At 34.0% G+C, this 24,279-nt stretch overlaps 2 protein-coding genes across 7 annotated transcripts; one reads left to right on the top strand and one right to left on the bottom strand.

Moving 5' to 3' along the window:
* The first annotated feature begins 152 nt into the window (after positions 1–152).
* On the top strand, positions 153–22,937 carry LOC111315665 (uncharacterized). 6 transcript variants are annotated; one of them, XR_016330751.1, is made up of 8 exons: positions 369–2,238; positions 2,382–2,849; positions 3,093–3,263; positions 3,624–3,955; positions 4,434–4,519; positions 4,735–4,828; positions 5,031–5,164; positions 22,605–22,937. XR_016330751.1 is itself a non-coding variant. In XM_089749483.1 (7 exons), exons 4-7 carry the CDS (start codon positions 3,713–3,715, stop codon positions 4,914–4,916), a joined length of 432 nt encoding a protein of 143 aa, XP_089605609.1. In that variant the 5' UTR covers positions 153–2,238; positions 2,382–2,849; positions 3,093–3,263; positions 3,624–3,712; the 3' UTR covers positions 4,917–4,931. The 6 variants fall into 6 exon arrangements, 2 of the variants coding, with proteins under 2 accessions (XP_089605609.1, XP_022773298.1); XR_016330750.1 differs by lacking the exon at positions 22,605–22,937 and adding an exon at positions 6,159–6,292; XR_016330749.1 differs by lacking the exon at positions 22,605–22,937 and adding an exon at positions 21,880–22,085 and having other exon boundaries at positions 371–2,238.
* LOC111315666 (1-aminocyclopropane-1-carboxylate oxidase 5-like) lies at positions 5,924–7,999 on the bottom strand. Its single transcript, XM_022917564.2, has 3 exons — positions 7,097–7,999; positions 6,807–7,018; positions 5,924–6,718 (listed from the first exon to the last, which is right to left on the bottom strand). The coding sequence occupies exons 1-3, from the start codon at positions 7,196–7,198 to the stop codon at positions 6,121–6,123; spliced, it is 912 nt and encodes a 303-aa protein (XP_022773299.1). The 5' UTR covers positions 7,199–7,999; the 3' UTR covers positions 5,924–6,120.
* Positions 22,938–24,279: the final 1,342 nt, after the last annotated feature.

Here is a 24,279-nt window from a genome sequence, read left to right as displayed (position 1 = left end):
TTCGATTGTATTAATGTAAAATTAAAACAAAAAACTATCTTTTGATTATTACAGTACAGTTGACTATCATATGCAATTTTCCTTTTGTATTTATATTCAGATGCATATTTTATTTTATTATTGATTTTAATAATCACTATATAACTAATTGAATATTCAATTCAAATGGACTAAAAAAAGAAGAATTCTAAAAGACGGCTCTGACAATATTTAAAATATAAAAAAAAAAAAAAATGGAAACTGAAGAATAGTAAGGGGAGCTTGATATAGACCATGCGCAGGCCCAGTAACCATCCAATTAACAAACAAAGCCTTAAGCAATAATCCATCTCTGCCCATGCCAAATAGACCCTTCCCGCGTTTTTTCAATTTTCCTTCTTCCTACCTCAACAATCTTTCCCCAAATTTAAACCGCGCACCACCACTCTCCCACTCTCCAAAACCTAACTCTATTCAACTCCCTATCTAATAGATCAAATTGTTACAAAAAAAAAATCCACGGAGTGAGGAAGAAGAGGAAAAAGATGATGATGATATGAAGGCGTTCACGTCTTCAAGGGATCGAACGTGTTCATATCAGGAAACCTCGTCTCTCCCCATGTCTTCGACAAGCTTCACGGTTTTCTCAAGGATAACGAAGCCCAAGTCTTCCTCTGTTGCGACCCTTCTCGAAATGGCCCCGGTGACTTCCACATCATCTCTTCCATTGATCACTTAATCTCCCTTTTTTTCCCGCCATTTTCATTTTACAAATACTTGAAATAATTTATAAAAGACATCTTTATTTTATTTATTTTTTTAATTACTTTTTTTTTCAGGAGATATTTGAGGGTCTTAGAGCTAAAGGCTGTAATTTGTTAGGTGACGTTTTCGAGTTGTCAACGTCTTTTTAAATTTACCGTGTTGTTGAAAATATTTTGTGATTGGGGCCTCGGGACCTCAATGTGTGATTTCCTTTGCAAAAGAAAATAGAACTTGACCTAAACAAGGATTTACTTGTTGCCTTGCAATGGACGGCCTCAAAGTACTGGCATCTGGTTTCAACATGGATGAGAAGGTATTGCAATTGGTGATCGTGTAAACACATTGATTCTTATCTAGTTGAATTACTTATATAAAACCCGAGTTTGGAGGGTTTCTTATGATGAGTATTCAGTACAGGTTAAGATTGAAAAATTAGTCACAGCGTAGGGGGGAGTTTTGCATGCTAAAGCATCTTTAGATGTTAGCTTCGTCATTGTAAAGAATGTTCTGGCTGCAAAGTATAAGATTTGATTCTTGTAAAATAATTCTCCCTCTCCTGCCTGCATGTGTCATGTTTGAGTGTGCAAACATTGTTTCATTGGCGTCTTTAAGAACTCTTTTTTAGGGCTTCGCCATTCTTAAAAACTATTAGGTTTTGTGTACTTAGAATGTATCAAGTGAAATCAGTTAAAACTTAATATTATTCCAAATCTTTTCCAACATGAGTAACGTGAGAAGGTATACAAAACAGATATATGATTCCTATTTCCTGCCCTCTTGGATATGGCAGAACCTTCATGCATGTGCGAGAAAAAGCTTCAAAATATGCCTGAAAGTGTTGGCTGTTCTCATCATGGGATATTTTAGTAATAAACTTTGAAACTTTATACAGAATGGCTGTTTTCATCATGGGATATTTTGGTAATAAATTCTGAAAATTTTGCACTTTCTACTTTGAATTTGAGTTTCGATAAATCCTGTTTATTAGACCATGAACTTTGGAGTGATTCTCTTTGGGGTTTCTTGGAGATACTATTGTCAAAAAGAAGCTAATGGTTCCTTAAGAGTTAAGATAAAAGAATTGATGTTATTAAATTGCTTATTCTTAGTTTCCACTCTCTTATAACACGAGCAATATACCTCAAGTTAATAATCCCCTATTACATCTATTTATGCAAATTTCATAAAGCCGTCTACTCATTAATATTCAAGGAATGTTATTTAGTTTTTGAGCCATTTGTATTTGTGTTGCATCTATTTGATGTTTATGCATTGCACCTCAATCAGCATTTTACATCCATCATGTACTATTCTCAGAATAATCATCGATGGCGAATTCTGTGGGAAAAATTGATTCTTAGCATTCAAAATGTCATTCATTTGTGATCTTAACTTTCTGTAAGCTCCTGAATGACAAGTATAAAGTTGCCCTAAGATGGGGTCACGTTCATATTGTAGTTCGGAAATGGTTTGATCAATCCATTTCTAGAACAGGTAATGCTATATGTTATTAATAAAGTCAAGCTTTAGTACTCTTGAGTTTATGACATCTTGATATTATTTGTACAACCATGTATTATCACTCATTTTAGACATTGTATCTGACGTGGATAATCCTTTTTGTCCCTGGTGGATAGCTTGTCTTAATGAGGAGTCCTATCCTGTCCAAGGTGGCTGTGCATCTTTAAAGAAAAGTGTGAGTGGTTCCTTGTCAGCACAGCATAGTCAAGACATGTTTAGGGGAAGTTCAGTGTCTGCAACCTCCTCAGTGGTTCTTGAATTTAATTTGTCCACTGTTCCTTCTACCGGATTGGGAGATCCAGATCTTGAAGTTAGTCTCACACAGAACATGTCTTCTGTGGCATCAGATGGCTGATGTCATTTTTAAAGAGGATGGCGATGAAGCACCAACTTTGCAGGCCTCTAACGAAACAAGGCTTGATGGTTGTGTTGCCAATAACTCAATCGGAACTATAGAATTTCACTTGTTGGCTTCGAAGCTTCTGAAATGCGTAAGCTGGTTACCATGGCACGTAGAGGTGGTGCATCGCGTATATGTCATGTAAATAAATTGACGCACATGTTGTTGGGACTCCATCTGAATTGTAGGTATTTCTTTTTTTTTTTTCCAGACAAACTTGTGAATTTATTTCTTTGTTTCTTCTTTTCTTTCTCCATTGAATTTCCTCCTTTGGGTTCTTTTTATTTTGTGCTTTGGAAGCCATGCTTTAACATATTGTGGGCGTAGTGTGATGATGCTTTTGTTACATTAGCTATTCTGTGAGTATGCTGATTCTTCTCTTATTTTCATAAAGCTTTCTCTTTCACATGCTTGTCTTTTGGCCTAGGGAAAAGAAAGAGGTAAGAAGCCTTGCAGCTTCAGGTGTTATTCATGTGGTAAAGACTAATTGGCATCGCCAAAAGAAAGAAATCCCTGTTCACCGGAGGCATGTTGCATATGACTTGCTTCTTCCCAATGGTTGCCAAATATTCTCTGAAGAGAATCAATTGGTCTTCTGGTTGTATATCTTCATCTTGAATTCATTTTCATGCAGGATGTATTTTATTCTTTTTTTTAAGATTTTCTTACCATATAAATATAAGTTTTTGTTAAATAATATAAGGTTAACGAACTAGACAAAAAGGTTGTCTTTATAGAAACAAGTGATGCAAGAAAATTCAAAATTACCACTTAATATGATATTTTTTGGTCTTTCATATAACCGATTCCAGAATTATAAAATATAAAACTTAGTTTATTGTATAAATATAAGTTTTTGTTCTGATTTCTGTTGAATTAACAGATATCATCTGTTAGCTCTTTATAGCTTCTGTTATGCATGACTTTCCATGTTTAACTGATCAACATGTTTGCACAGAATCTGTGCGCTCCGTCAGAGGAGCTGTGACAGGAACGATCAGTTCGAATCAAAGTAAATCCTAGGTTCATACAAACTCTGGAACTGGAATGCCATCATCATTGGGGGAAAGTCTAGATGATAAACCCAAAATCAACATGAACAGTGACATTTCTTTGGAAGCTACTTTAGGATCATCCAAGCAAGGCCTACTTCCTATTGAAAATAGTACAAATAATGGTTGGCAGAAGCAGCAATGCGATTCCATAGTCCAAAATCTTAAGAAAGAGATGTCATCAACTGTATCTAAGGGGAAAACATTTTGTTCTTCAATTTCCCTTCCTGAAGATAGGGTAAGAATCTTGCCCTATAAAAATTGTGCCTTAGCATAATTTTTTGGTTGTGAATAGCTGAGACAATTCAGGTTCTTTGAAAATGTCGATATGTCTTTCCAGAAGAAATTACTGTAGAAAGCTTGAGAAAAAAAACTTACTAGTACTCACCATAACTATGGAACAATATGCTTAAAGGTTGCCAAAAGAATTTATGCTTGAGAAAATGACCACATGAATCCATTCACCTTCACATTGAGCAAACTAGTAAGACGATATTGATGTTCTTCTGCACCACCTAATTTTTTTTTATTGTGTTCAGATTGCTGGTTGGTTGACTTATTGCTTCTTTTAAGATTCATGAGCAGAAATCACCGGAGAGGAAGGGGTGTGATAGAAGTGTATCAATATATTTGTTGGTTTTTCCAATATTAAAATCTCTACTTTTCATCTCTTATATAACTTTCTGCATTGATATCAATCCTTGCTGGTAGAACAGATTTTTTCATCTGATTGTATGGGCCTTCGTCAAGACCCTACTGATTCTCATTCTGTTATTGGGTTATCTAGACGCTGCTTAAGCAGGTAACCTCTTTATATTATAACCAAATAATTGTTAACCCTTTTACCAATTAACTAATGGCTGAACTAGTCGTGATTCCCTTGTATATGCTTGCTAAAGCCTAACAAAGAACCTACTGAATTTTGGGACAATAGCCTGGCCAATGAGGAATTATTTTTCATTGTAGCAGGTAATATTGTTTCATTCTCATCTCCGACTGTCCTTATGCTTTTTTCAGGACTGTGAGAGAAGATGAAATTTGCAGTTTTTCTGGAGATGTGAAAGATGGTGGCCTATATGATGGTTTCAGTGAGACACAAACGGAGTCTCAGGTTTCAGATCTTACTTGTGTTGAAAGTTTCTTTCCCCCCTCTGTTTCAGCTGTTTTCTAATGAGTTTAAATCTGTAAAGGACCTGTGATTATTGACTTTGAGAGAAGATAAAAATAAGTAATCCCAACTTTCAGTCTGGAGTCACTTTGTCATTCATCTAGTTTTTCTGCATAATGTTAGTGCTTAACACTGGAAAATGAAGATTGTGGGTTATGAAGAAGATTTATTCGGACGGCAAATGCTTATAGACCGAGCTCGCACCCTAAGTAGCATGGCCTGAAGTACTGGACGTCCACCCTTGACATGCAACCAAATGAAGTTTGATGGTAAACTCAGGTCTGTTCTCAGTCTCAGCCTTAATGCATCAATCATATTTTTAACCTTGTCCATGTACATGCTCTGAACCTTATCAATCAAGTTTTCAGAGATAATGCAAAGGAAATTGTAATAATTGTACATGCATGTATTTTGAGTCTGTAAATCATTTATTGATCTGAGGAAAAATAATGTGCTAATTTTGTCTATTCTAATCGGTTATTCTTGTGAATTATTTTGAACTATATAACTTCTACTTCATCATCTGATGCTGAGAGTTCTGATGGGCACTGGAAACTGGAAAATGATGAGAAAGAAAACAAAAGTACTTTGATCTTTTTTTTCCCATGTGCTGCTTGCTTGTATAGAGATGTATGTGGTACATGTTCTGCAGAGGCATCTATTTTCTCTAAAATAATGGGAAAATGAGGAAAATCACAATAATAATGAAGAAGAACTAGTGCTGATATATATGAGGAAGTCAAAAACTCGAAAGCTGTATCTTAAACTAAAGAGTAGAGCTCATAATATATATATATATATATATATATACATATATATATTTATATGATTCTAATTTATAGAGCCAACTCAGCAGAAGCATGAGCATTTCATCATGTTCATCACCCAGAAAAAGCCCAAACTCCAAACCGCAAACACCGTAGTAATATAGTGTAGTCACTTGAGCTCTCTATCCTTTCCTGCAATTTTATTTTTTATGGAAAGAAAGGGCTCTCCCCGTAGCAAGACTTTATCATATACTAGCCAACAGTCATGCGATTGGTTGGGTAGAGTACTAGATTGTTAATTCTAATGATCAGGGTTAAATCCTGGTAGTCTTACGTATAAAAAAATAATAAAAAAACCTTAGTCGTACTAAGAGCCATTTACCAAGACAGAACAGTAAAAGTTAACAGAGAAAAACAAAAGAAAAAGAAAAACTCTCATCTCATTTTTTTTAACTTATCTTCTTGCTGCTACATGGCCCTTACAGCTTGGAACCTTGGTTCTTTAGGCAGGAACTTTTGCTGAACATAAACAGATATGTAGTCACCAAAAACAAACCTGGGATAAATTTGTTCCACTTCTTGGTGTGTTTTCTCAACCAGCTGTGGTGCAGGAGCTATGGTGGCCTTAAGGGATGGATTGTAAAATGAAGCAATTGATCTCCTATTCCCCTCAGTGGAGCTCAAAACACGGTGCCAAGTACTCTTGTACCGGCCATTGCTTAGGACCTCTATCTGATCACCAGTGTTGATGACAATCGTGTTTGGCAAGGGCTGAACATCAATCCATTGCCCATCTTTCAGGATTTGAAGGCCTCCTACTTTGTCATCTTGGAAGAGTAAGATCACACCGCCTGCATTAGTGTAAGCTCGAAGACCATTCACTCTCTCAGGGTGAGGACATGGTGGGTAGTGGCTAACCTTGGTGCCAAAGAAGGCATTCTCACCTTCTCCATCGTTGAATGCCATCTTGATGTATCCCTTTGGTAAGCCTAAGTTTTCATCCATTACTTCCATGACTTTTTCAGCCAATTTCTTTAACTGAAATCCATATTCCTTCATGGTTTCCCTGTTATGTCAACAAGTTCATATATATCCGGTCTTAAAGCAAGCATTTAATGAATTAACTTGTTAAGAACTCATAGAGTTGTGCTTACTGGAATCCAGGTGTTCCGGATGGCCACTCATTATCGTCCAAGAAAGTAATGACATCCTCCCAGTCCAAACTCTCCAAACTTTCACCAATCTCATCCAAGAGATTCACCACCTTTGAGTTCTTGAAATTCTCTTCCCTTTCCATCTCATAGAACTCGGATGAAACCTTCTTTACCCTGTCCAGCAGCTCCTCAGGAATCCCATGGTTCACCAGCTGCAACAAATATGCATGATATAGATAGACTAAAAGTAATGCCATTGTTTCCTATGTTTAAAGATGACAAAAAAGTACCTGAAAAAACCCCCATTCCTCGCATGCATTTGCAATGTGAGCCAATGTCTTGGCCCTCTCCTTACCATTGAGCTTAGAGAAATCAATCGTCGGAATTGCCATTGAAGTGATGACTAATGAACGAGAAAGAGATCAGACGACTAATGAAAAAGTAGCAAAAGAGACTATGTTTGCACTTTGATTTGTGGTTGACAAGCTAGGGAAGAGAGGTTGGCCCTATTTATAGCAAAGCAAAAGCAAGGTTCTCTGCTATTGGATTTCTCCATTTTTGTTGAAGTCCCTTTCTTGTTTCTCGAAGTAGCCGTTGGGGTGAGGTATGGGACGGTGACACAATGATTGATTAATTAAATCAAGAAAAACAAGACCAATGCTTTGAGATGTTAGTGGCAATCCACAACAGAAGCATACTTTCTCTCAGGGATAATAATATTGCTGATAAAATTTTTATACTCATGATCAATTTCCTATAATTAAACTCTTTAATCATCATTACTAATTAATAAATTAACTTTTCCTTGAAAATTGGCTAAGATGACATACATGTGATGCGATTTTTGGAGATGGCAGATTCGAGGATTCGTTATCATATCTTATGAATCCTCCTTGCAAGTAGATAAAGATTGAGGATTAAAATAGATTAAAAAAAAAAAAAAAACTTCTTTGCTATTACTGCCACTTATCTTTAAATTTCAATATAACGATGAGTTCATCTTGAATTCAAATATTCAATTAAACCCCAAGTTTATTTTCAACAAATAAGCCACAATACAAGTAATGGTTCATCCATCTGCCAGATAATTTCAGTCCAAAATCCAAATAATACAGGTTAGGTGGCATGATCAACTTTCATTCACGTGGAATATATTCTCTTTTTCTTTCTCATCATAAATTACTTTTGTTATAACATATAAATCTGTGGACTTATCGCTAGACATGGATGAAAGGGAGTCGTCATCAATTTTTTTTAATAAGGTGTGATTGGTCAACTAATACTTATCTTAATCTGCGATCGGGTTAGGTTAAAGTGCGAGTCAATACGCGGATCACTGGTTTACACGCAGATCTTGGTTGTTTCAAAACGATGTCATGCTGGGCTAGTATAAAAGGCACCTTTAAGCATTTTTCTTCAAAAATCTCAAAGCCTCTCTATCTCTAGTCTAAAAAAACATTTGCCTTCTCTCTAAAAATTCGCAGGCAAATTTAACCAAAAACTAAAAATCTCACTGGTTTCTAAGGATGTTACTAAAAAATTCAACTGAAAACTGAAAAACTAATTGATTTCTGGAAAACGTGCTGAATTCTAAAAATCTTGCTGGAAACTTCAACCTTGGTCGAAAAATTTCGTCGAAAAATTCAAAGTTTTTTAAAAAAACCTATAAAACTTGAAAAACTCAGATTTTCTCGAATTTTTTGCATATTTATCCAAATTTCTCTTAGATTACTCCTAGAACCTCCCGGAATCATCTTGAGCCCTAGTCCTAACCTAGAAATCTAAAGTCAAACCCACAATTTCGGATTGAACTCTAGAACTCCAAAATTATACTGTCATAACCCTTTATACCCAAAATTTCCCAATAAATTTCTCCTGCATTTCTTGTGTCCTATGTTCTGTAAAATCAATCCAATTTATAAGCAGTCCTAGGAACAATTTTAGGAAATGGACAAAATCAATCTCAAGCTTGAATCCTTGGATTGCATTCTATCCAGCGTGATTTCTAAGTCCAAAATTCCCGTTGTTGACATGATACATAGGGATTTTGATCCCCTGTTTTCTCGTCCACGTGTAGATTTGAACAGAAAAAGAAAGAAAGAACAAAGAAGAAAAGAAAAAAAAATGAAAATAGAAATATAATAGTAATAATAATAATATAAAAGAAAAGAAACACAAAAAAATAAAAATAAAAAGGAAAGTAATAATAATAATAATAATTTATAAAAAACTATTCAATTGAACTTGGGCATGGAAGTGCCTAATTTGACCTAGACACAAATAGGCCTAATTAGTCCCAGACGTCAACGGCCTAATCGAGCCCAAACATCAATGGGCCTAATCAGGCCCAGACGTTAACGAACCTAATCAAGCCTGGACATCAATGGGCCTAATGATGCCTAATCGGGCCCAAACGTTAACGAGCCTAATCGAACCCAGACATCAATGGGCCTAATAGGACCTAGACATAAATGGATGTCTACAACTATCCCTCTTTGTATATCTTTGTTAGACAAATATGATGCAAAGACCTAGACACCTATTCTATTCAATTCAAATCAGCGAGTAAAATTGACTAAGGATAAACTTCGAGTCGAAAGTTAAATGATCTGATCTAAACCAAGGTTGAATGATTGGGACAATGCTCGAGTCGAAAGACGATCTGACTGAAGCCGAGATCAAATAACTGGGATGATGTCGCAAGTTTGAAAGTGGCCAAGACTAAGTTGAGATCATAAATAAATGGCTAGACTGATGTCACAAGTCTAAAGATGATTTGACCTAAATCAAGATCAAATGACTGGGACAATGTTGCGAGTCAAAATAAAGTGACCAGGACTGAGGCAAGGTTGAAAATAAATAATCGGATTAATATCGCGAGTCTGAAAATGATCTGACTTGAGTCGAGATCAAACGATTAGGATGATGTCATGAGTCAAAATAAAACGATCAGGATTGAGTCGAGGTCGAAAATAAATTATCAGACTAAACCACAAATCATAAAAAATGATCTGGACTAAGTCAAGATCAGATGAGTGGAAAATGCAAGTGCATGTCTTATGCAAATGAAACATCAATTGTGGTACTAAAGCTTCTGTATTCTCATTTCTATACACTTTTAGCAAAGAAATCATCTTTTATTATGCTAAATATTTATCTTCACTATACATTTTAGCGAAAAAATTATCATTCATCAACCTGAATACACATCTTTGGTAAAAAAAACTATTTTTCATCAACCTGGAGGCGCATTTTGGTAAAGAAACCATCTTTCATCAGCCATGAGGCACATCTTTGGTAAAAAACTATTTTTCATCAGCGTGGAGGCACATCTTTAGCAAAAAAACTATTTTTCATCAACGTGGATGTTTATCTCTTTCCCAAGGAAAGCCATAGAAGTCAATTTTCCATCTTTTTTTTTTAGGACGCATTCATCATTTACCTTTATCTCTTTTAATTCTTCAAGGCAACACACAACTTCTTATGACTTTGTCCAATTATTAATCATTATCCTAAATTTAAAGTGTGGGATGTAAGTTATGCATTCCTTCCATTCATGAATAGGTATAAAGAGAAAAGACAAATATATTGGCAATGTATAAAACTAGGAGAGAATAATAAGACGACTTTTATTTATTTGGATAAGCAATAAATTACAAAAGAGGGTATTCAGGAACAACTATTTGGGGTAGCAATGCCCCAAGATAAATGATTAGATAACCATGATAACAAATCATGGATCTCTTTCAAAAACTCAATCAAGATATGATGCTTCGACACTTCAAAGCTCTTTGAAATTCACTATCGTTGGTATGCCTTCCCAAGTGATGCCATGTTCTATTCATCCAAGTTTGCTTTCCTTCGATTCCAGTGACCTTTAAAAGTTTTCGACTTGAACCTTTTTCCTTTAGATTCAAGCTACCTTTTTGGGTTTTTAACTTGAACCCCTTTTTTTTGTTTTTTGTTTTATTTTTTATTTGGTTTAAGTTGCTCTTTCGAGTTTTCACCTTGAACTCTCTTTTGTTTTTTTTTTTTTTTTTGGATTAGGCAAAGTATTTCTTTACTGCATCAAAATTAACAAGACTAGGAAGTTCATCTCCATCCATTTTTGATGAAATTAAAGCTCCTCTGAAAATATTTTTTTTACAACGTATAGTCCTTTCCAATTTGGGGTCCATTTCTCTTTATCATCATGTTGACTTGAAAGAATTTTTTTCAGTATTAACTCTCCTTCTTAGAATTGATGAGGACTAACATTTTTGTTGTGAGCTCTCATCATTCTTTTTTAGTACAATTGACCATGGCAAAGTACCGTCAATCTCTTCTCCTCAATAAAGTTCAATTGTTCATAGCGTTCCTGAATCTATTCAGCTTTTTCTAATTTCATTTCCCTTAAAACCCTTAACGATGAGATTTCTACTTCTACTGACAGTACAACTTTCATTACATAAACTAAGAAAAAAAGAGTTACCCCAATAGAGGTGTATACGGAGGTTCGATACACATGTAGAGCAAAAGGTAATTTCTCGTGCCAATCCTTGTATGTTTCAGTCATCTTCTTCAAAATTTTCATGATATTTTTATTTGCAACTTCTACTACCCCATTCATTTTTAGGTGGTATGGGGTGGTATGGGGCTAAATTGTGGTGTTTAATCTTGAATTGAGCATATACTTCTTACATCATCTTGTTATTGAAATTCTTTGCATTATCTAAGATGATTCTTTCTAAGAGCCTATATCTGTAAATTATTTCTCTTTTGATGAATTTGTAAACCATTAATCTAGTCACAGTTGTGAAGAAGGTAGCTTCAACCCATTTAGTGAAATAATCAGTTATCACAAAAATAAATATATGCTCGTTTGAGGCCTTTGGTGTGATTGGACTAATCACATCCATTCCTCATATAAAAAATAGCTAAAGTGGTGCTATCACATATAAGACACTAGGTGGAGCACGTATCTTATTAGCATGAATCTAGCATTTGTGACATTTTCAAACATAGTTAATACAATCTTTTTTCATTGTCAACCAGTAATATCCAGCTCGCATAACCTGTCTTGCCATCATATGCTTATTTGCATATGCTCCACATACATAATTGTGCACCTCTTCAATAATCTTTTTGGCTTCAGATGCACTTACACAATGTAATAACACTTAGTCTTTGCCTCTTTTATACAAAATTTTCCTAGCTAAAAAGAATCACATGGCTAATCTTCGCAAGACTCTCTTATCATTTTTTATTGCTAAATTCAGGTACTGCTGATTCTTTAGATATTACATAATATCATGGTACCAGGAGTAGCCATCCTCCTCTTTTTTCAAGTTGGCACAATGTACTGGCATGTCCTTGATATCGAATTTGATAGGTTGAATTTCAATAATATCATCGATCCATACCATTGCAGCCAAGGTAGCCAAGGCATTTGCAATTTGATTTTCTTCATGAGGCAAGTGTTCAAATTGAATTGCCTTGAATTGTTTACATAGCTCTAAGATGTACTTGTGATAAGGAATAAGCTTTGAACCCCCTGTTTCCCATTCACCTTTTAGTTTATAAATGACTAGAGCTGAATCCCTAAACACCTTTAATGTTTCAATTTTTCTATCTAAAACAGCATGCAATCCCATGACACAAGCTTTATATTCAGCTACATTATTTATGTAGTTAAAATTCAATCTTACCGTAATAGGATAATAATGTTCTATTACAGATATTAAAACTGTTCCAATCTCATGCCCCATAGTATTAGCTGCCCTATTGAAATACATCCTCTATATCTCTTCATCATCCTCCTCTAACTCTGAGATGGGCATTAGTTCTTCATTTGAAAAATCAAGCTTCATGGGCTCATAATCATTAGTAGCCCTATTTGCCAAGAATTTAGCAATGACACTTTCTTTGTTTACTTTTTGGCTCACATATACTTGTCATATTTTGAAAGCATCACTTGTCATTTTGCAATTCTTCCTGATAGTGAAGGCTTCTCGAAGATGTATTGTGATGGGATCTAGTTTAGCTACGAGCCAAGTTATATAGTAAAGCATTACTACCTGAGTCTTTTAGCTATCTAAGCCAAAGCATAACACATTTTTTCTAGTGATGAATACTTAGACTCATACTCTGTGAATTTTTGCTTAGGTAATAAATAGCTTTCTCTTTCTTACTGGATTTATTTTGTTAGCCTAGTACACATCCTATTGAGCCCTCATGTACCCCTATGTATAAAATCAATGGTTTTCTAAGAATATGGGGTACTAATATTGAAGAGTTTGATAAATACTGCTTAATTTTATTAAAAGCTTCTTGGCATTGTTAATTCCATTCTCTAGGATTATTCTTCTAAAAAAGTTTGAAAATGGGGTCACATTTAAGAGTGAGTTGCAAAATGAATCGGGACATATAATTTAATCTGCCTAAGAAACCTCAAACCTCTTTTTGTGTGCTTAGCGGAGATAAATTTTGGATAGCTCAGATTTTGTTTGGATCCACTTCTATTCCTCTTTCACTGACTATAAATCCTAACAACTTCTCTGACTTAGCTTCGAATGTACTTTTGGCTGGATTCAATTTGAGCTAAAACTTCTTTAACCTCTTAAATAATTTTATGAGATTGACTGCATGATTTTCTCTCTTTCTAGATTTTGTAATCATGTCATCCATGTACACCTCAATCTCTTTATGCAGTATATCATGGAAAAGTGTTACCATGGCCCTCTAATAGGTTACCTCGATATTTTTTAGTCCAAAAGGCATGATTTTGTAACAAAAAGTTCCTTACATGGTGATAAAAATGGTCACTTTTATGTCATTTGGAGCTATTTTTATTTGATTATAGCTAGAGAATCCATCCATGAAAGAGAATACCGAATGTCAAGCTTATTATCCATTAAAGTATCAATGTGAGGTAAAAAAAATTATTTTTAGGGCTAGCTCTGTTCAAATCTCTATAATCTACACACATCTATACCTTTTCATCTTTTTTGGGGATAGGTACCATATTAGCCACCCATTCAGGATATTTGACCACTTGCAAGAAGCTTGCATCAAATTGCATTTTAACTTTCTCTTTAATTTTCAACAGCATCTCTGATTTCATTCTTCTTAGCTTTTGCTGCACCAGTTTGCATTTTGGCTTTAATGGTAGCCTATGTTCCACTATTTTGATACTTAATCCAAGCGTATATTGGTAGGATAGGCAAATATATCCATAAACTCCCAGAGTAAATCCTCTATTCGCTAACGGTCAACAATAGAAAGCGAAATACCAATCTTGACTTCTTTCTTATTTTCTACATCACCTAAATTGATCAATTTAACAACCTCTCGATGAGGTTTAATGGATTTATCTTCTTATTCAATTACCTCATTAAATTCGAAAACAAAATGTATTCCTTATAATCTTTTTCAGTATCAAGTTCATCGATGTTAATTGAATTTTCAAAGTTAAACCCAGGATCATTGTCATGATTACCTTCACATTCATTTGGGACCTGAAAGTTAATAAAATAAGAAATATTGGCAAGAAACTTTGATAGTGAAATAGAATGGAATGGAAGAAATGAACAAAATGCATGCTTATACTTTTATTGGAAAAATGACAATTAAAGGCCCACACATAAGAGTTTATCCCAATGCTTTTGGGTATAAGCAATTAGGAGATGTGATTACATTGAAGAAAAATTAGAAACAATAGATATTTGGATGACCCTCTAATTTTGCAATTCATATTTCGGTGGGCAAGGGTAAACCAAGGCTTTCTTGTTTTGGCTTTCATCATGCACCATGTGAATGGATAGCTTGGCAAAAGCTTCCTCCCACTTCGATTCCTCTTTTGTGTCTTTTTTAGTTGTTGAAAGCATGTATCCTTCAAGAGTGAAAGTCTCATTTAAGTGAAGAACAACCATTGATTCATTCCTTGCCCTCCTGCTATAGCTTGGTACTTTCTCCATTTCATAACCAATACTGCTCTGCCACTATTGTCTTCAAGTTTTAAGAATTCTCTCATCCCTTGAAAATTCTTGCCCAAGCTGAACCCAATACTTCAACCATTGTTAACCATCTGATTAATCATAATTTTGCTAAATATAAGCAATTCACCTACTACATTAATGGGTTTAAAAGACCTATAAAAACATTTTAATGATTCTTCCGTCGCTTTTACATATAGGGTGTTTATGGGTTGAGTTACCAATAAATCTTTTTCACCAGCCACAATCACCACCTATCTTTTTACATTAAATTTGATATTTTGATGCAGTGAGAAAGAAAATGCACCCACCTTATGGATCTATGGCCTTCCTAATAAGTAACTATGTGATGGAAAAATATCCATGACTTAGAATTTTATGTTGAAGACACACGGTCTAATCTATATAGATAATTCAACATCTCCTAAGATTTTTTCCTTGGTTTCATCAAATGCTCGAACCACCATCTGACTATCTTGGATATGGGACATTTTAAAAGATAGTTTGGCCAAGACAGACATTGGCATAACATTAATAGCTGATCCATTATCAATGAAGACCTTAGCTACTATATGGCCCTTACATTTAACAATGATGTGCAATGCCTTGGTACTTTTTATACCCTCAGGTAAAATTTTATCATCGCTGAAGGAGATATGATGTGGTACCACTAGATTCCCTATCAAGTGATTCACATACTCTACGAAAATATTATGGGCCACATAAGCCTGATTCAATACCTTCAACAAGGCATTGCAATGTGGTTCAAAGTTTAAGAAAAGTGATAGTAGAGAAATTCTAGTTGGCATCTTATTCAGTTGTTCTACCACAGAATATTCGTTATGCTTAACTAATTTAAAAACTCGCAGGTTTCTTTTTCAGGCATGAACTTTGATGCATATGAAATATTTAGTTTGGTTTACTTTTTTTCCAAAGTTGTCGAAGTGTAGCATCTTTCACTTTTAGTTATGCCTCTTACCTCCATTATATTGGCAGTTTCAAATTTTGGCATATATTTTGGCTGCCCCTGAGTCATCATCTCACACTCATACTTTTAAGGCATTACCTTGTCATCTTTATAAAGAAATGGGCATGAAACTTTGAGAGCTACTGGTTTGGAAACAAACTTATCCCCACCTGATTGTGGCTTCATCTTACAATGTATAATGATAGGTTTTGGCACCCACTTGTCTGTCATGGCCACTTTGATGTTTTCAAAAGCCCATGCCTTTTCATATAACTCTATTTGGTAAGAGTTTATTAGTTTATGTACCTCTTGGTGAAATTGTTGACATTTCTCAATAAAATACCTCGGAGCTTCATTGTAATACTTACATCTTTGATTAGGGATATGTCTTTTCATGTAAGTGCATGAAATACTGGCTGTATCAATCCAACTTTGTATAAGGCATCATAAAGTTGGTTAAAATGGCATTTTAATCTCTTTTACCATTCTTTTTATATGCTTTTGTCTCTATCTAGGGCATTGAAATTATGACTGGGCAAGAGATTCCCACTAATATTAAGTGCTAAGCTCTCACTGGTATCGAAACGTATCAGCCCCTCTTTAATCAGATGCTACACTTTTTGTTTTAAAGAAAGGTAATTTTCAGTAAATGACCTGTTCCTCCATAATGGTTGTTGCAATAGGCGGTGGCATCATACCATTTAGGATAAAGAGGTTCGGGCTGTTTGGTAGAGACAAGAGCAATTAAATGGTTTTTATAGAGTTCTTGATATAACTTTATGTAGCTTATGGGTATAGGATCAAAAGTGGGTCTTTTTCTAGTTCATTTTTCTTTGATATTACTTGCAATACTAAATGGGTGGGTAAGAGATCTTGGTGAAAATGGATAAGATGGTTGACTGGTAGGGAGATACAGAGGTATTGCTCACCGAGTAGTGGTATATAGGGTAGGTAGGTCGAGAGTAACTTCTGAATTATTGCCCCTCAAGACTCACAGCTTGAGTCTCATTTTTTTTTCTTAGGTACTTTTTTGGAAGGCTCACCTCCTTCAAGCTTACCATTTTTAATGGTATTTTCGATAATCTCTCCCAAAATCACCATATCAACAAAGTTCTTAGTCATATTTTTTATCATCTTTTTATAGTATGATGGCTTTAGAGTACTCATAAATAGCACAGTAATTTTTTTTTTGTTAAGAAAAGTTGTACCTGAGCAACCATATCTCACCACTTTTGAACGTATTGCTTGAAAGATTCAGATGCCTTCTTTTTCATTACTTGTAGAGAAAGACGATCGAGACCCATGTCAATGATATGGTAGTACTGATTAATAAAAAATCTAGTTAGATTTTTCTATGTCTTTATATGGATCCCATCTAACTAAACATACCACCTTATTACGAATCTAGTTAAGCTATTTGGAAACACATGCATAAGCAGCTTCTCATTACTAGCATATGCCATCATTTTACGATAACACATGATGATATGTTTGATAAGACACTTAGTACCATCATATTTCTCAAACTCTGATATTTTAAACTTAGGTGGCATCACCACATTTGACACTAGGCAAAGTTTCACTGCATGCATGGATCCGTAGAAGTCAATTCCTTCCATAGCCTGTAATCTTTCTTCAAGCCTCTTCATTGCCTGATTAGTTTTAAAATTCTTTACGGGCACAACTGTCTGTAACTTTTCTTTCTTTTTTGTTTCATCTGCAGTAGGGAGTTCAGCTATCTTTTCAGTATAAATAGGATTGTTATAACTTTGGATGTTTTCATGATTGGGTGCATAAGTCGTTCCTAAGTAATTGTATTTTGAAAAGCTACCTGTTGGGGTATGTTGATTCAGTAGCTTTCGGTGAGGTATCCTCATATATTTCTTTTTTTTTGTTTGTCTTTTTCAGGGCTTCTAAAATCTTATTCAAATTTTCTTCCAGTGCCTTTTGAGCTTTTTCTATCCTCTCAAGGTGACTTGCATTATTCTGTTCCATCATCTTGATTCTAGCATAGGTGTTGTATAGATGTGTAGCATTCTTATCATACCATAATTGAAAATTCAATGATAATGTTATGAATGAATGAATGAGTGTGATGCAAATACATGGAAAGAGGAAAAAATAAAAGAAAATATTTACCCTTTCAAAGAAATTCATCAAAAGAAAATTTTCATTTATTCTATAGGAGTCTGTTTTACATCAAGTCTAATATTGTTCCTCTAGAAAAACACCTAACTTGCTCATACTAGTCCTTAGCCTCCTCGATGAAGTCTAACAGTTTCTATCCATGCTCCCTATTAGTGTAACCGAAGCTCTCAATGCCTCAACCTTTTTTACCATCACACCTGTTTTGATCATGGCTTTGCCTATCTAAGCTGTAAGGTGCTCTATATATCTTTGTCTTCCTAATCTTTTTCTTTTGCCACACCACACCTGATAGGATAACTCTTTGTGCCTTTTTATGAGGATTCTGACATAATTTTTTTTTCATTCAGCTTCGATGTCAGAGTCAGAATGTAGTCTGAAAGTCATTGATTCTCTTGCTCAACCTAAATAAAAGCATCTTTTATTTGGGCACGCTTTTATTTCAACTCTTCATTTTCATGAGACAACTCTGTGTTGTTTATTTCTTTGGCTTGTATCTGTATGTGCAGCCTTTTATGCTCATATCGTAGCTTCTTCAGTTCCTTAAGGGCATTATCTCGTTCTCTAACAACTTTTTAGGCCTTATTGTATTTTTTGAAGATCTTATGGACCTAGATTTCTAATTTTTCTACTTTATTTTGCCATTGGTCTTTTTCTTATTGTAGCTTCAAAACTTCTTACTTCAATTTTTCCTTCTTCATTTTATGCTCTAACTCTGAAAGCTTATTGTCTGACTCTTGACCTACTGGCAAATGATGATCTTGAGGCATAAATGTAATCTCCTGACCCCTCTTATTTCTTCAAATCAAATATCTCTTAGTAACTTTATCAATGAATGGCCCTGAGCTTACCCCTTTAGGCTTCTTCCAAACTTTAATCATGCTATCAATTTTCTGAAAAATTTTAGGCTCCCCATATAAACAATCAAACTGGCTGAGCTTACAGGTCATAAGAGTAAATTATTTAGCTCTGTGCTGTCCCCTTACCATCAATGGTGCATAACTTGTTAACCCCAATAGACCTAAAAGTGGAACCCCTGTCTCATTTCCATATTGATACAACATAGGTTCCATGTCCATCCATGGAGCTAACCATTTTACCTGACCAACTATGAGCCCTTGTAGTAGACATTTTCACTTTTTTTAAGTCTTTGCTTCTAGCCAAATGCTTTGGCAAAATTCTCTAATCGAATTTCAAGTATAGAAACAAAGTTTAGTAAAAGCATTTTTTTTTTCATTCAAAATGGCTCTTCATCCATACAAATAATAAAGGTATGCAGCCCATGAAACGTGCTTTGTCCATTTGCCTACAAAAATTTAGAGATTTGATAGTTTCTGCCTGAAAGATTACACCCTCTTTCAATTTTGTTCAAATAAATCCATCATTTCTATCTTAATGTGTCCTAAAACCTTGGGGAAAATGACCAACCCATATATAGCTAGAGCAAATGTATTCATTCCCTGATAATCATTTGGATGCTTGATAAAGAAATCTCATATAAACTCTCATAGAATACCCTTGTGATCCCTTTTCTCTCGAATGTATGAATCAATGACCCTTTTTTCCATTCCTAACATCTAACCCAACTTCTTATGACTTCTTGATTTGTGTTTCTTCATGTATATTCTATCTGAATACAGTAAATGCATACCCACTAGAGTTGAATACTTTTCTATTATTGGTACTAGATCAACCTTATTAAAGATGAAACACCGATAAGAAAGATCCCAAAATTGTACCATCATCTTGATAAGTGAGTAGTCAACCTTTACTGACATGAGATATGCAATATGCCCAAACTTCTCATAAAAAGTCTCTTACCTTGAAGGGGTCATACCATTCCATATATCTGATAGGCTTTTCCAATCGTTATTTTTGAAGAATAGGTGGACTTCTCTTGATAGTGTAGAGACATAACCCTGTGGTAGGCAATCTTCTTCTTTTCGCTGTTTTTTTTCTGATTCTATCCTTACTTCTATGAAAAAACCACATTTGAACAGCATAGATGAGGCACAAACTTGACGTTTTGTGGAATCCATGAGAATTTTTGTTGAAATAGCTTTAGGGCAAAAATACTATGCAATCTGTAAAAATGTTCATAAATGTGCAAGAAAAGAAATAAAGACAAAGAGGTAGTTAATCACTTCAATAAAACATATAGTAAACATAGCAATTAAGATAACAACATGACCTAAAATTTTGGATTATTTACAAAAGGTGGGAAAAATAAGGCTTTATCTATGGTTGGGCTTCTAAAGTTAACTATATGTGGTTTAGGGCTATTTCTAAAAGGTTCCCAAATTGTTCCCTACATCATGGTCCATTACAAACTAGTAAGGCACCCCAATCTTCACCCATCATAGGCTTCAAATGGAAAGGGTTCAATCTGAGTAAGAGTATTTCACAGGCTCATATGAAAACATGAAATCAAGCAAGGGCATAGGTATTTCACTCCCTCCTAAGGGTAGAGCCCGGTTGGAGGGCTTATGTTATGCACATGCTGATGAATGATAGATATATATATATAAATAATAAATACTTAAGCAAATATGAACAACTAAATAAGCAAATATATATAAGGAAAATAATAAAGTAGATATAAGCAATAAAAGAGAATAAAATAATTTCAAATTTATTAAGCAAGGTTTGGATGATAAGAAATCATTTACTGACTTGACTCGCATAATTTTCCTAGTGGAGTCATTAAACTGTCATAACGTATAGATCCATGGACCTACCGCTAGACATAGATGAAAGGGAGTCGTCACAATCTTTTTTTATAAGGTGTGATTAGCCACCTAAAACATTTCATGATTTGCAATCTGGTAGGGTCAGAGTACGGGTCAACACATGAGTTGTTAGGTCTACGCACGGATCCTGGCTATTTCAAAACGATGTCATGCTGGACCAGTATAAAATGCACCCTTCAGCGTTTTTCTTCAAAAATCTCATAGCCTCTCTCTCTAGCCTAAAATACATCTGCCTTCTCTCTAAAAATTCGTCGGCAAATTCAACCAAAAATTAGAAATCTCATCGGTTTCTAGGGATATCGTCAAAAAATTCAACCAAAAACTGAAAAACCCATCGATTTTTAGAAAACATGTCAGATTCTAGAAATCTTATCGGAATCTCGCCGAAAACTTCAACTTTCACCGAAAAATTTTGTCGAAAAATTCAAAGTTCTTAAAAAAAACCAAGATTTCCTTGAATTTTTCCCAAATTCCTCCAAATTTCGCCTAGATTACTCCTAGAACCTCCCAAAATTATCCTAAACCCTAATCCTAACTCAAAAACCTAAAATCAAATCCACAATTTCGGATTGAACTCTATAACTCCAAAATTATACTGCTAAAACCCTTTTTGCCTAAAATTTCTCAAATTTTCCTAATAATTTTCTCCTACGTTTCTCGTGTCCTGTGTTCTATAAAATCAATCCAATTTATAGGCAGTCTTAAGAACAATTTTAGAAAATGAATAGAATCAATCCTAGGATTGCATTCTGTCTGGCGTAATTTTTTGGTCCAAAATTCCTGTTATTGATATGATATTGTGTTTGACCAAGGGATTCTGATCCCCTATTTTCTCATCCACGTGCAAATTTGAACAGAAAAGGAAAGAAAGAACAAAGAAGAAAAGGAAAAAAAATGAAAATAGAAATATAATGGTAATCATAATAATAATAATAATAATTTATAAAATAAAAAAACTATTCAATTGGACTTGGGCATGGAAGTGCCTAATTTGATCTAAACAAAAATGGACCTAATTGAGCCCAGACGTCAATAGACCTAATCGAACTCAAACATCAATGGGTCTAATCGAGTCCGAACATTAACGAACCTAATCGGACCCAGACATTAATGAGCCTAATAAGACCTAGACATAAATAGGTGTCTACGACTTTCAAATGATGAAAATTTCTTTTTCTTTTTTGTTACTTGTAATTTAAATATTTGCCGACTCTCCCCACATTTGCCTTGATGTGTAGGCTGTAGCCCTCGTTACCGTCACACCTCCACACATGAACATGCTCTTCAACCAAATGCACTGATATACATGTAGGCATGGATTAAGGGTTAAGCAAGGCAAAGCCGATGACTATATTACATCATAAACAAAGCTATCATCAACAACCCCATCCCCTTTTTTTTTTCTTTAATAGTGCATTGTCAACTCAATTGTATTATGTAAAAACAAGCTTTCCTATTCTTTAACAAGCTTTCCTATTCTTTTTCTGTCTTTTTATCTTAATTTTTTTAACATTTTTTTATCTTTATTCTTAATTGGGGAAGATTTGGGGATATAATTTTATAACTAACCTTTCAATTTTAAAAGCTCTATGTCAATTCTTTTAAGATCAAAATAATTATTATATCTCTTAAGATTCGCATTCTAAATTGTCTGAAGCTTATATAATTCACCTCTCTCTCTCTCTCTATGTATATATATAGATACACCATTCTAAAATTAACCTTTTGTATAATGTCAACGAGAGACTTGAGTTTTGGATGATAGACATTATAATTGATACATTATTTGTAATTTTTAATAATTATTTATAGATATATTTATTTATATATGTGAAATTATTAATAATTAAATCTTAATTACTGAAATTTAAAAATCAACATTTTATCAATAGATTACGCAGATATTGAAAACATATTTAACTAAAATTGACACTGAGGTAAATACTAGTATTCTGTAAGGTAGGAGGGGAATGACCTGTAATTGAAGCAGCTCCACCGCATGAACAGTTGATGCATAGCTGGCCATTGCTGATCTTGATTCCAAAAATGTCCGAATATTAGGGTACATCTTTGAAGAGACAGGCTGTAGGCCGTCTGATGAAGACACTAGCATTACAAATTGAATTAATTTCATTGCTGTAGTTTTTAGTAGTTAGTAACTGTCTCGAAGAATTTGTCAATTATAAATACATGATAATTGAACTTTCAGGATCGCATGCATAATTGACATGTTTTGGATCTTATGATACACAACCACTGCTGCATCATATTGCATGATTCCTAATCTTTTAACTCTCGAGCACTAGCCTTGATTAGATTATTATTTCACTGATTTATGTAGACATGATTTAGAAAAGAAAAATTTTAATTTATTAGTAATTATAAGAGTGACATCGTCGTCACTTGGACTACATTTGTAAGAGTGTGTTGAGATTTGAACAAAATTCTAGCTTCGAAACGTAATACTTTCTTTTGTTACAAAAAATAAAAAATAACGTCTTCCCTTGGATGAATGAGTTAAAAATTAACAATCTTTACTTGGAAAACCTGACTCCCCTCGCGAAAAAAAGACATTAATAAAGTTATATTTGGTTAATTATTGAGATTGCTGTTAATTAATTTTAAGAAAGGAATCAATATCTGATTAGTATACATGAATGACTAACGAAATTAATTGTCTCCATCTCATCAGACTCCCTCAGTGAAGCGATCAGAAAATTTCAACGGCTACTGCCTAATAATATACATTAAGGTTGTTCTAATGAAGACATATAATCCAACTATGAACATGACTTTAAATAATTAACTGTGAGTTTTGTCAAGGAGAGATGGAACATGGGTTTCTTCTTGTTGGTCAAACATGTCAACTTAATTTGCAATTAAAAAGTCTAAATCTGCATGGTTAATTAATGTACAACCTTCTCCAGTCCACGAGTCTGCAGCTAGGGTTAGCAGTTCTTCTCTGAACACATCTATTTGACAAATTAATTCTTTTATCATGCGAATAATAAAGACTGAAGTTGTTGAGGGCTTAGTTCAACTCATTAAAATGAAACGTTTTGGGATAAATAAACGTGGAGGTTACATATTTCTTTTTCTTGCCTACCTAAAGCTGGAATACGGATGTCAATGAGTAGGGTAGAGCATTGCTCATTCTTATCATCAGATTTTTATATTATATCAATTTCTATACTTATATCTAATGAATATTTTAAATTTTTTTCATCTTCATCTCTGAAGGTATTTAATAGGTATGAATAATTTTTATACCTTTAATTTAAAAAAATAAATAAAAAGTGAAAATTTTTTAACTTTTTTTTTTATTTTATCTTGTATATTAAGGTACTTTTTTATAAATATATATATTAATATATATTTTTCAATAAAAAATATTAATTTTAATTAATTTAAAATAATAATTTATATTATTTAATATAAAATCTATTTATTAAATATATATAAGGTAAAGGTACATGATGGGTACTATATTATCCGTTATTATCTTCATATTTAATAAAAATTTAAAATTATATTTATCTACATTCATATACTCACAATATAATACCCATCCACATCCCTATTTTGATAAAAAATTAGGTTTCTCATTAAATATAAGTAAAATTAACATCCCTAAGCTG

The sequence above is a fragment of the Durio zibethinus genome, chromosome 20 (assembly GCF_047325235.1).
Source record: "Durio zibethinus cultivar Kanyao isolate XHJ-2024 chromosome 20, ASM4732523v1, whole genome shotgun sequence".
In the NCBI taxonomy this organism is placed as follows: Eukaryota; Viridiplantae; Streptophyta; class Magnoliopsida; order Malvales; family Malvaceae; genus Durio; species Durio zibethinus.
Note: the sequence above shows the minus strand (reverse complement) of the source record. Positions and strands in the feature narration are given on the sequence as shown.